At 38.6% G+C, this 13,548-nt stretch overlaps 1 protein-coding gene across 1 annotated transcript; it reads left to right on the top strand.

The window, feature by feature from the left end:
* Positions 1-8,587: 8,587 nt before the first annotated feature.
* LOC148776835 (olfactory receptor 4N4C-like) lies at positions 8,588-9,553 on the top strand. The gene has a single exon (XM_088840114.1). The coding sequence runs from the start codon at positions 8,627-8,629 to the stop codon at positions 9,551-9,553; it is 927 nt and encodes a 308-aa protein (XP_088696240.1). The 5' UTR covers positions 8,588-8,626.
* Positions 9,554-13,548: the final 3,995 nt, after the last annotated feature.

The following is a 13,548-nucleotide window of genomic DNA, read 5'->3' as shown; positions in this document are numbered from 1 at the left end:
CAGGAGCATGTGGACCCATTAATGCTCTTTAATGGTTTAAAGATTAGAGTTTCTGGGATATGGAAATTCTCCAAAAAGGACCAAAGATCTATCCTTCTGGGTTTTTATGGAGGCTTCATTACATAAACATGATTGGCTCATTAAAAAGCTATACTAACCAAGAGAGTACGGTATTGATGTGAAGACAGACTGCTGGCCCAAAACAGAGTAGGCAGAAGCAGACTCACACAAATAGTAAATTCATTTTTGTCAAAGATACATATACAATTCACCAAGAAAGGAAAGTTTTAAACAAATAACGCTAGAGCAACTGAATATGTGTATGGAAAACAATGAACTTGGACATCAAGCTCACTGCACATACAAAATTAATTTGGAGTTGGATCATAGATCTAAATATAGCAGTTATAACTATAAAGCTCCTTGGAGAAAACGTAGAAGAGTGGTTTTTTTTTTTTCATATTTGGGATGAGCAATGATTTCTTAAATAGCACAAAAGAAGCTGTAATCATAAAACTGATAAATTAAACCTTAAGAAATAAAAAATTACTGTTCATCAAAATATACCGTTATGAAATTAATAAGCAAATTATGCACTGGGAGGGAAATTTGAAATTTCCTAATCCCATTTAAATGGGGATTTCCCTGGTAGTCCAGTGGTTAAGACTCTTACTGAAGAGGGCCCTGATTGGATCCTGGGTTGGGGCACTAAGATCCTGCAAGTCGCTAAGCACAGCCCCTCACCCCAAAAAGATTGGGACAGACACTTCAGAAAAGAAATATACAAATGATCGTTATGTCCTTGGGAAGATGCACATCATTAGTCATCTGGGAAATGGCCCAAGACATGTGACCACGTATTCAGACAGAGCACACTCTCACCACTCCACAGAACAGGCATAAATTTGCCTCAGTAAAACTCAAAAGGCAACAAAAATGTAGTTTATCAAGTGCCCCCAGGTGTATATAACATCCTAGATACCAGACACTTTCACATAAGTGACTAGGTTGCCCAGTGGATCAGAACTGTGAAAGCCTGACAAAGGAAGCAATTGAAATACTGATTTCTAAATTGTTGATTTGCATATGAAAGGTGGCTTTGCAGGTGAGTCATTAATTATCTGTAGGAACTGGAAAACTCTGGGAGGCTCAGACTCTCTGGGGTTGGCAGGGCCCAAGATGTCCAAGCATCAGAAATACAAAAAATAAAAAGGCACAATTAACACACTACAGCAAACGTTGGTCAACTGATGAAAGAACTTGAACTCTCTCATATGTTGCTAGTTTACATCTACCTTTGGATCCAGAGATCCTACTCTTCAGTGGTTAGCCAAGAGAAATGGAAACTTGTGGACAAAATGAATAAAACCTTTGGATTCTATACACACAATGGAACATTATTTGGTAATTAAAAGGAACCCCATTGCCTTCTCTGAATTAAAAGGAACAGCTGCAGATAATGCAACACGCATGAACATTAAAATCTTAATGCTGAGTTAAAAGTCAGATAAAAAAGAATACATGTCATGTGATTCCATTTTGATAAAACCTAAGGAGAAGGAAATGGCAACCCACTCCAGTGTTCTTGCCTGGAGAATCCCAGGGAAGGGGGAGCCTGGTGGGCTTCCGTCTATGAGGTCACACAGAGTCGGACACGACTGAAGTGACTTAGCAGCAGCAGCAGCAAGGTAAAGCAAAACTAGTCTATGATGTTAGAAATTAGAAAGTGGTTGCTAACCATGGTAGTATTTGCAGAGGAGAATGACAAAGATCACAGAAAGATTTTCTGGAATGAATGAAGGAGACATTCTACATCTTGCTTGGAATAGTGGTTCCTTGAGTGCTAACATCTGACACAAATATTCAAGTCCAGCACTTACCTGTGCCTTTTCATGCTTATAAATTATATCTAAAGAAATATAATCAAGAACTTATTTTCATGCTTTCTTGTAAAGCATGCAATTTTTGTAGGACACAACAGGAATTAATATTAATTTTCTGCTGTGAGATGTGAGGAGAAATGGACACAGGAGAATTAACATGGGAAGGAGATTGCCTCACTACAGATTATTTTTAAATAATTAACTTTAAAATGTATGAATGTATTATTTATTAACATTTCATGCAAAGATGGGCACAATAAAGGACAGAAGTGGTATGGACCTAACAGAAGCAGAAGATATTAAAAAGAGGTGGCAAGAATACAAAAAACTATACAAAAAACATCTTCATGACCCAGATGGAGAAGGAAATGGCAACCCACTCCAGTGTTCTTGCCTGGAGAATCCCAGGGACGGGGGAGCCTGGTGGGCTGCCGTCTATGGGGTCACACAGAGTCGGACACGACTGAAGTGACTTAGTAGTAGTAGTAGTAGTAGTATGACCCAGATAGCCACAAGGGTGTGATTGCTCACCTAGAGCCAGACATCCTGGAATGCAAAGTCAAGTGGGCCTTAGAAAGCATCACTACAAACAAAGCTAATGGAGGTGATGGAATTCCAGTTGAGCTATTTCAAATTCTAAAAGATGATGCTATGAAAGTGCTGTACTCAATATGCCAGCAAATTTGGAAAACTCAGCACTGGCCACAGGGCTGGAAGAGGTCAGTTTTCATTCTAATTCCAAAGAAAGGCAATGGCAAAGAATGTTCAAACTATCACACAATTGTACTCATCTCACACACCAGCAAAGTAATGCTCAAAATTCCTCAAGTCAGGCTTCAACAGTGTGTGAACCATGAACTTCCAATTCAAGCTGGTTTTAGCAAAGGCAGAGGAACCAGAGACTAAATTGCCAACATAGGTTGGATCATCGAAAAAGCAAGAGAGTTTCAGAAAAACATCTGTTTCTCCTTTATTGACTATGCCAAAACCTTTGACTGTGTGGATAACAACAAACTGTGGAAAATTCTCAAAGAGATGAGAATACCAGACCACCTGATCTGCCTCCTGATACAGCAGGTCAAGAAGCAACAAGAACTGGACATGGAACAACAGGTTGGTTCCAAATTGCGAAAGGAGTACATCAAGGCTGTATATTGTCACCCTGCTTATTTAACTTATATGAAGAGTACATCATGTGAAATGCCAGGCTGGAGGAAGCACAAGCTGGAATCATGATTTCCAGGAGAAATATCAATAACCTCAGATACACAGATGACACTACCTTTATGGCAGAAAACGAAAAGGAACTAAAGAGCCTCTTGATGAAAGTGAAAGAGGAGAGTGAAAAAGTTGGCTTAAAACTCAATATTCAAAAAACTAAGATCATCTGGTCCCATCACTTCATGGCAAAGAGATGGGGAAACAGTGCAAACAGTGAGAGACTTTATTTTCTTGGTTCCAGTATCACTGCAGCCATGAAATTCAAAGATGCTTGCTCCTTGGAAGAAAAGCTATGACCAACCTAGACAGCATATAAAAAGCAGAGGCATTGCATTGCCAACAAAGGTGTGTCTAGTCAAGGCTATGGTTTTTCCAGTGGTCATGGATGGATGTGAGAGTTGGACTGTGAAGAAAACTGATCGCCAAAGAATTGATGCTTTTGAACTGTGGTGTTGGAGAAGACTCTTGAGAGTCCCTTGGACTGCAAGGAGATCCAACCAGTGCATCCTAAAGGAGATCAGTCCTGGGTGTTCACTGGAAGGACTGATGCTAAAGCTGAAACTCCAATACTTTGGCTACCTCATGCGAAGAGTTGACTCACTGGAAAAGACCCTGATGCTGGGAGGGATTGGGGGCGGGAGAAGAAGGGGACAACAGAGAACGAAATGGCTGGATGGCATCACCGACTCGATGGACATGAGTTTGGGTGAACTCCGGGAGTTGGTGTTGGACAGGGAGGCCTGGCGTGCTGTGATTCATGGGGTCACAAAGAGCTGGATACGACTGTGACTGAACTGAACTGAACACTAAAATACAGCATGGTTCATGACTTTAATATCTAAGATTGTCTAAAATTATCAATTTTTACCAGCAATAATATGAAGTCTCTGTTCTGAGGACTAGTTACATCATCAACTTAATTTTATTTTAAGTATTGTGGCAAATATTAGGAAGCAAGGTTCCTGATTATGTCTATAGTTATGAAAAAATAATATTTAAAAAAGTCTTTGGTGGCAATAAAGATTGTAATGAACCCGAAAATGTGAATTTTTCTTCCTATGTGTTTTTCTGCAACTTTAATTTTTGTTTTTTTTTTTAAAAGATAACTTTCTTTTATCTGTTGTCTACTTTAACATGTGATTTTCAGAATATACATTTTTATGCCTCTGTATCCTTTCATATTTATTTCTTATTTTCCTAATACAGTCTTTTCATGTACTCAGTTCAGTCAGTTCAATCGCTCAGTCATGTCCAACTCTTTGCGACCCCATGAACCACAACATGCCAGGCCTCCCTGTCCATCACCAACTCCTGGAGTCCACCCAAACCCATGTCCATTGAGTTGGTGATGCCATCCAACCATCTTATCCTCTGTCGTCCCCTTCTCCTCCTGCCCTCAATCTTTCCCAGCATCAGGGTCTTTTCTAATGAGTCAGCTCTTCACATCAGGTGGCCAAAGTATTGGAGTTTCAGCTTCAACATCAGTCCTGATGAACACCCAGGACTGATCTCCTTTAGGATGGACTGGTTGGATCTCCTTGCAGTCCAAGGGACTCTCAAGATTCTTCTCCAGCAGCATAATTCAAAAGCATCAGTTCTTCAGGGATCAGCTTTCTTCACAGTCCAACTCTCACATCCATACATGACCCCTGGAGAAATCATAGCCTTGAGTAGCTGGACCTTTGTTGCCAAAGTAATGTCTCTGCTTTTTAATATGCTATCTACGTTGGTCATAACTTTCCTTCCAAGGAGTAAGTGTCTTTTAATTTCATGGCTACGTTTGCATGTATTGCTATTCCTTAATTTCCCTTTACTCTTTATGTATGATTTTTATCTTCATAGCTTTGTATATCTCTTTATTACTTTACTTTTCCCATTTGTCATTCCTTCTACCTTGCTTTTTATGAACTGGTTATAAATTTGAATGAAATATGTTTGATTGTGTATTGTTTTTATTTTTTAAATATGAGGTTAGTATTTTAATTTTTTAAATAGAAAATCTGTCTCTTTAAAACAAAATCAAAACCCTAAAGCTTAAATTATGTTGCCTCCTGCATGATTCCTAATTATTCTTCTTCTGCTTAATAATATTAAATTGAAAAATAAATAGCTCTGCATCATTGATTTGCATGCTCAGTCACTCAGTTATGTCTGACTCTGTGGTCCCATGGACAGTAGCCCACCAGGCTCCTCTGTCCATGGAATTTTCCAGGCAAGAATACTGGAGTGGGTTGCCATTACTCCTCCAGGGCATCTTTCCGACCCAGGAATTGAACCCGTGTCTTCTGCATAGGCAAGGATTCTTTGCCACTCTGCAACCTAGGAAACCCCATCATTGCTTGAACAAAACTTAAAATGAAAAACAGCAAATATGAAGACCAAATAGGTTCTGTATGGAGGACATCTCTGAGGTTTTAATTAGTCCGACAACATGCAGTTCTTTTTCTGTAGAATGATGATTCAAAGGAGGCTTTGTGACCATCATTTATTTTCTCCCTGCTTATCCCTTTGTCACCAGAAGTTATGTTGAATCTAACATGGTTACTCTCTACTTGACCACATTATTCTCTTTCTTGATATACCTTGGATTTCCTGTCAGTTGCACTACTTTTCTCTTTTTTGAATTACAGTATAAAATATAAACCTCCCTTGACTTTCTATTCATTCAGACCCAATAAATATTCTCATCATTCCATCATTTCTGTCACTGATAGAATGTTAATTTTAGATTCCAATAGAGAGGCCATGTCTCTCTAACTGATGTCTGAGTATTTGCACCTAAGATATCTCTACTCTAATATTTCGATTTCATTGGCATTCTAAAAATTCCCTTTAGAAGAGTTCTATAGTTTGGTTAGCCTTAGAATTCCCAGAGTGCATTCTCTGTTGCATCACAAATTGGTTGTTGTTTTCAAATGTTAAGAGGTCTGTCTTCGAGAGAAATTAAATTTAATAACGGCGGAAATAAAATTTTATTGTCCCTTCTGTTAAGAGGTGGAGTTTGCTGTGTAAGAGCAATGCTGGATTGCTAGCGAGGTAAATATATTTGTCAATCTTCATATTATAAGGAATAGGAAGAAGGAATAAATGGAAACATTTTACAGCTTTTCTGGTGGGACATCTGCTATCTCATAATGCAATGGTGAGCTGTTATAGCAGAAACAAACTTTTTTTATTATTTGAAATCTGATTTCAGTAATACAGTAACATCTTTTATCTGTTCTTAATGATATAACTCTTGTTCCTCTGAATATTTAGAATTACTTTATTGAGAATACATAAAACTTTTATTAAGATACCACTTTTCTTGGTCTTAAATTTCTATATCATATTACTAGAGAAAGAAGTGAGGGATGTTAGATGGTAATCAATACGATCTGTTAAGGAGTCAATAGAAGAACATAAGTGCATGACAGGAAAGCCAAGCACAGTGGAAAAATCTGCAACCCTTAACCTTTAATACGTAAAGTTTTCCCTTATGTCCTAAAGACAGTCCTGATGTTTGAAACAGTATGAAATAACCAATTGTATAATAGAGTGCAAGGTGCACATAAGTTAGGAATAAGTACAGACAGAGTCCTGACTTACTTTTCGAGCAGGAGGTTTTATTATACACAGAAAAAAGTGATAAATATTTAAGCCAATGAATGCTAGGAAAAAAGGAAAGAAGGAAGGAAGGAAAGGAGGGAAAGAGGAAGTGAGAAAGGAAAAAAGAAAGGAAGGAAAGAACAGAATGGAAAAGTTAATTTGGATTGTGCCGTTTGTAAATGTTGGTGCTTCAGTTTTGCTTAGGAAACAATTCGTGTGCTTGTGCATGTGTGTGTGCATACGTGCATTTGTACACGTATCTATGTGTCTATGTGATGAAAACCACCTCTTTCATAATTCCAGGTTTTAGCTATATGCAAAAACATCTGCTTTTAATTAATCTATTTGGGTTTAGACACACAAAATCAGACATTTTTACATTTTGAGTAGATATACTTCTATATTACAGGGCAGTGTTATCATCCAGTTCAAGTCTTCAAGTTTTGAAAATGTTTCATCCTAAAAATAAACAACTTTTTAGCATGTGCAAACAGCATGTGTATTTTATTTGTACATTTTAATATTCATTTTCATAATGACACTTTCAAAAATAGAATTGCAAATAATGGAATATCATCATATATACATAGAAATTCTACTGTTATTGCTTTTGTGTAGGATGGGGAAATTTCTGCTCTATCAATCTTGAGTTCTTGCGGCTGGACTATAATAAAATTTACTCAAGGCAACTTTGTAACAGATAGGACAAAGAAATTTAGGCTTTATGTGGTCAATTAGTAAAGAATCTAAATGGAGTCTGGGCTTGGGGTAGAAAAATAAAAAATAACAAGGTTTGTTTATATGAGTTTCTCGTTTGAATCCCTGTCTCTAGGGACAAGGGCGTCCCCTTACCCCTGGATGCAGGTGGTGCACTTTTCACATGAAGAGATTTTTTTTCCTGCTTTCAGGGAGACAGAAAGAAGGATCAGAGTGTCTCCCTTGCATTGACCATTTCTTAAGTTACTTTAATTCAAAATAATCAGTATGCTATTGAGGCACATTTTGAGGTGGTCTACACTGGGCCTTCAAATTTTCATAGCCATAAATTATCCTGTACACTGCATAAGCACACTGCCAATTTAGAGACAATTGTACAGATAAGCCACAGATCTCAATTTCTCCAGAACAACCAGGACTATTTTTATCAAGACCAAGATGATGGGTTAATAGAAAAAATGGAAATATTTTAAGTAAGCAGGTTTTTAAAAACTTTTTAGGCAAACATTCCCTAAGGTATAATTTATATACAGTAAATGTATTAATTTTTGTATCGTTTAATAGTTCAATAAATTTTGAAGAAAAAAGACACTTGTAACCATTACAGACGAGATATGGAATGTTTCTTGCCTTAAAAAACTCTGCCATTCCTTTTTGCTGTCAATTTCCATCTTACCACCTCCCCCCATTCAAATAAAAATTTGAAGAATTGTAAGAAGTTCATACGCCTCATGTGAACCATAAACAAATGCAGGGCAGGACAGCGTGCTGCAGGAGAGAGCAGTTAACAGGAGCACCGGACAGAAGCAGAACAGTGTGGCGTCAAGGTTTCGGTGTTGGCACTTAATGATTTATAGAAGAATAAAGGGTGGAAGGGGCCTCCCCAGCGGCTCATGGGTAAAGAATCCACCTGCAGTGCAGGAGACGCGGCTTCAGTCCCTGGGTCAGGGAAGATTCCCTGGAGTAGCGCATGGCAACCCCCTCCAGTATTCTTGCCTGGAGCATCCCGTGGACAGAGGAGCCTGGCGGGCTACAGTCATAGGTCACAAAGAGTCAGAAACGACTGAAGCAGTAGCACGCATGCAGGTGAAGAGTAGAGGAGCTTTCTTCATTTGTGGGAGAGTAATGGTGTAACACAGACGTAGAATTCACAGGTTTTAGTGGGAGAAGAACTGGGAACAAACTCTCTACTCTCCCAGGTACTACAGGCACAGGAGATGAAGACAGAAAACAGCACAGTGGTGACAGAATTCATTCTCCTTGGTCTGACCCAGTCTCAAAACATTCAGCTCCTGGTCTGTGTCCTGATCTTACTTTTCTACCTCATCATCCTCCCTGGAAATGTCCTCATCATCCTCACCATCAGGTCAGACCCCGGCCTCACAGCCCCCCTCTACTTCTTCCTGGGCAACCTGGCCTTCCTGGATGCATCCTGCTCCTTCACTGTGGCTCCCAGGATGCTGGTGGACTTCCTCTCTGAGAAGAAGATGATCTCCTACAGAGGCTGCATCACTCAGCTCTTCTTCTTGCACTTCCTTGGAGGAGGGGAGGGATTGCTTCTTGTCGCGATGGCCTTTGACCGCTACATTGCCATCTGTCGTCCTTTACACTATTCAACTGTCATGAACCCTAGAACCTGCTATGCCTTGCTATTGGTTCTGTGGCTTGGAGGCTTTGTTCATTCCATTATCCAAGTGGCCCTCATCCTCTGCTTACCCTTCTGTGGTCCAAACCACTTGGACAACTTCTTCTGTGATGCGCCGCTGGTCATCAAGCTGGCCTGCACTGACACCTTTGTGGTGGAGCTCCTAATGGTCTTCAACAGTGGCCTGCTCACCCTGCTGTGTTTCCTGGGCCTACTGGCCTCCTATGCAGTCATCCTCTGCCATGTAAGTGGGTCTGCCTCTGAAGGGAAGAGCAAGGCGCTGTCCACATGCACCACTCATGTCATTATTATACTTCTCATGTTTGGGCCTGCCATCTTTATCTACACTCGTCCCTTCACAGCCTTATCAGCAGACAAGGTGGATTCCTTTTTCCACACAGTGATCTTTCCTTTGATGAACCCTGTGATTTATACCCTTCGCAACCAGGAAGTGAAAGTTTCCATGAGGAGGATATTGAGCCAGCATGTGTTTTTCTGAATTGGTTTTATAATATGAAGTCATGAAGGGGAAATTCTGGCTGCAAATCTTTCATTCATTTAACAAATACTGCTTTTCATTGAATGCCTTTCATTTTTCATGTACTACTATAACTTGGGACTTCCCTGGTGGCTCAGATGGTAAGTGTCTGCCTACAATGTGGGAGACCTGGGTTCGATCCCTGGGCCAGGAAGATCCCCTGGAGAAAGAAATGGCAACCCACTCCAGTATTCTTGCCTGGAAAATCCCATGGATGGAGGAGCCTGGTAGGGTACAGTCCATGGGGTTGCAGAGAGTCGGACACAACTGAGAGACTTCACTTCACTTTATTGTAACTAGTGGGGGAAAGTTATGCATAACAAGAGAATACACTTTGTGTGTTTAAAGAACATAAAAGAAACACCAGAATGGTTGCAGTATAATGAATAAGTGTGAGAGATTTCAGGTGTTAATTTATATGTAAGGGTCAAATAACTAAGGTCTCGGGCTAAGATAAGAAGTTCTATTTGATTCTAATTGCAGTAAGAATTCATTTTTAATACTTTAAGCAAGAGAGTTGACTTATCTGAAATAGTTTCTTCTATGATTTAGAGGAACATCATCAGGATTCTAGACAGAGATCAATAACCAGCAAAACATCATTAAAAGCCAAATGTTATGCTGCAGACTTGTTTTGAGCAGCTTAAAAAGTTTGAAAATTCTTGAAAACATATATATTCTTCCTCCCTCAATGTTGGTAGACTGACATGAAAGGAAAATAATTGGTTTTATGGAAAAATATCATGTAATTATTTCACTTAATTGTTTTTCAGAGCTTCCTGATCATTACTAATGAGTTATTACAAATCCTCCCTGGAAGTTAAAATCTGCTTTCAACTGATTTCAATCTGATTATGAAAATGATACTTATTGGTATTGTATTCTGTTGGAGATTACATAAACCACTCTAGTTATTTTCAGTATAGTGGGGTTTAATGTGGGAAATTAGGTACTTATAAAATCTTTTATGGAGTAGGAGACCATTATATGTGCTGGGCTATAGACATTTAAACATATATTAATAAAGAAATAGAGAATCCAACAGCTTATACTGAGATTAATTTTTTAAAAATTGACAGTATGTGTGAGCTGTTGTCTGTAGAGATGGGCTTCCCTGGTGGCTCAGACGGTAAGGAATCTGCCTGCAATGCAGGAGACCCAGGTTTAATCCCTGGGTTGGAAAGAGTCCCTGGAGGAGGGTATGGCAACCCATTTCAGTATTTTTGCCTGGAAAATCCCAGGGACAGAGGAGCCTGGTGGGCTACAGTCTGTGGGGTCACAAAGGGTTGGACACAAATGAGCGACTAAGGCTTACAAGATATTTGAATAGCACTATCTACAAATTTGACTTAGTTGCTATTTATAGACTACTGCGCTCAACAGTGACAAACAAATGTTTTTTTTCTCAAGTGCACCAGTCATTCTCAAAGATAGATCATACGCTAGCCCATAAAAGTCTCACTGTATTTCATATAGAATACATGCTCTGACCATAATGAATCTAAATTGGAAACGACAGAGAAGAGAAACATATTCCTCAAATACGTGCAAATATATTCACATGCTTTTAATAACTTAATGTATACCAAAAGGAAATACAGGGGATATTAAAAATATTTTTCCTTTAATAATCTATCTTCTGAAAATTGATTATTTCTTATTTGATTATTTCTTGAATAACTGTTTGGCAGATACTTCAGATGAACAATTGGGTCTGAAGCTTCCTTTGTGGGAAGATTTTAAAGTACAAATTAAATTTCCTTGGTAAATATACAGCTATTCAAGTTATCTGTTTCTTCATGAGTTAGTTTTGGTAATTAATGGTCTTAGGATTTTGTGCATTAGAGCTAAGTTATCAAATTTATTGGCATGAAACTGATCAGAATGTTCCATTAGCATTCTTTTACTTTCAGTAATATTCATAATAAATGTTTTTTAACTCCTGATATTATTAATTTGTGCAATCTCTTTTTCCCCTTGAAAATGTGTCTAAATTTTTATGAATTTTATTGTCCTTTACACGGAACTAACTTTTGGATTCATTTATTTTTCTCTATTTAAGAAATTTATATATTTCTTCCTTTACCTATATTATTTAGTTTCTTCTTTCTTTGGATTTAATTTCATGTTTTTTCCCTAAATTTGGAGGTTAAGTTATTGATTTAAATTCTTTCTTATAAACCCTTTAAATGAAATCAGTTGATGCTACAAATTTCCCTCTGCTGCTGCTGCTGCTAAATCACTTCAGTCGTGTCCAACTCTGTGTGACCCCATAGATGGAAACCCATCAGGCTCCCCCGTCCCTGGGATTCTCCAGGCAAGAACACTGGAGTGGGTTGCCATTTCTGTCTCCAATGTGTGAAAGTGAAAAGTGAAAGTGAAGTCGCTCAGTCCTGTCCGACCCTTAGCGACCCCATGGACTTCAGCTTACCAGGCTCCTTATTCATGGGATTTTCTAGGCAAGAGTACTGGAGTGGCTTGCCATTGCCTTCTCCAACAAATTTCCCTCTAAGCACTACTTTATCTACATATTGCATATTTTTTATTTGTGTTCTCATTTGCATTCCATTAATATTATATCCTAATTTTGACTTTGATTTTCTTACTCTTGGGTTATTCAGAGTGTGTTTTTCCCTAAAGTTTTGAGAATATGCCTAATACCTTTCTAGTTTAATTCTATTGTAGTCTAAGAACATATTTAATATGATCTCAGTTTTTAAAAGTTTCAAATTTGTCCCATGTCCCAGAATAAATCTATCAGATTAATACCTGTCATGTTGAATGCCATCATTAAGTTTTGAATTTAAAACATAAGAGTATACTTTTGAAAAATATTGAAAAATTCTCATGATATATCTACAGGACACAGCAACAATAGCTCAACATAGCTGCTGCTGCTGCTGCTAAGTCGCTTCAGTTGTGTCTGACTCTGTGCGACCCCATAGAAGGCAGCCCACCAGGCTCCCCCATCCCTGGGATTCTCCAGGCAAGAACACTGAGTGGGTTGCCATTTCCTTCTCCAATGCATGAGTGTGAAAAGTGAACGTGAAGTCGCCTAGTCATGTCTGACTCTTTGCGACCCCATGGACTGCAGCCTACCAGGCTCCTCTGTCCCTGGGATTTTCCAGGCAAGAGTACTGGAGTGGGGTGCCATTGCCTTCTCCACAACATAGCCGAGAAGTTGTCAATTGTATCATCAGTTAGATATATCCTTTATGTGTAGTGTAGAACAGCAGTCTCATGGATTATCTCCTGAATTTCTTCCAATGAATTATAAATATAATCAAATATAATCTATTAGAAATCACCCACTTTTCCAATCTTGCCTCTCACTGTTTCAGCACAGGAAGGGAGTCTGATTCTTGAGTGACTTTGCACACTGTTCTCCTTTACCTCTTGCTGATGAACCTTTCAGTGAAGACTGAACCGTGGTGCTTCCTGCTTCTTGATACATTTCCAGCGCCCACACCAGTGTTTTCTCCTCTTTGCTCTCGTGATGCTCTAAGCACAGTTCTTTTACAAAGATTTTACCATTATTTTATGTGTGTCTGTGTTTAAAATTTTTTCCTTCTTTGAAATTAGAGTTTGTACTATTAAATTTGTGTTTCATCACAATGACTTGCTCTGATAGATTCTCAACAATGGCTAGTAAGAAGTGAATGAGTAATGCAAGCATTATGATTTCTTATTGTACAAAGCTGACTTGAAAAATTTAAATAGAAACCAATATAGAGTTTTGCTTAATGTGATTATTTTAATAATAATTTTAAAAACTGAGTTTGTGGTAGAAAGGAATTGATGAAACATATATAACACCTGATGAGAAGAGCCAGCTCATTAAAAAGACCCTGATGCTGGAAAGATTAAAGGCAAAAGAAGAGGGTGTCAGAGGATGAGGTGGTTAGACAGCATCATCAACTCTAAGGACATGAATCTGAGCATGCTCTGGGAGATAG

The sequence above is a fragment of the Moschus berezovskii genome, chromosome 9, assembly GCF_049115385.1.
Source record: "Moschus berezovskii isolate FMDL1 chromosome 9, NW_MosBer_1.0, whole genome shotgun sequence".
Classification (NCBI taxonomy): domain Eukaryota; kingdom Metazoa; phylum Chordata; class Mammalia; order Artiodactyla; family Moschidae; genus Moschus; species Moschus berezovskii.
The sequence above is the reverse complement of the archived record's forward strand: the minus strand, read 5'-3'. Positions and strand labels throughout refer to the sequence as shown.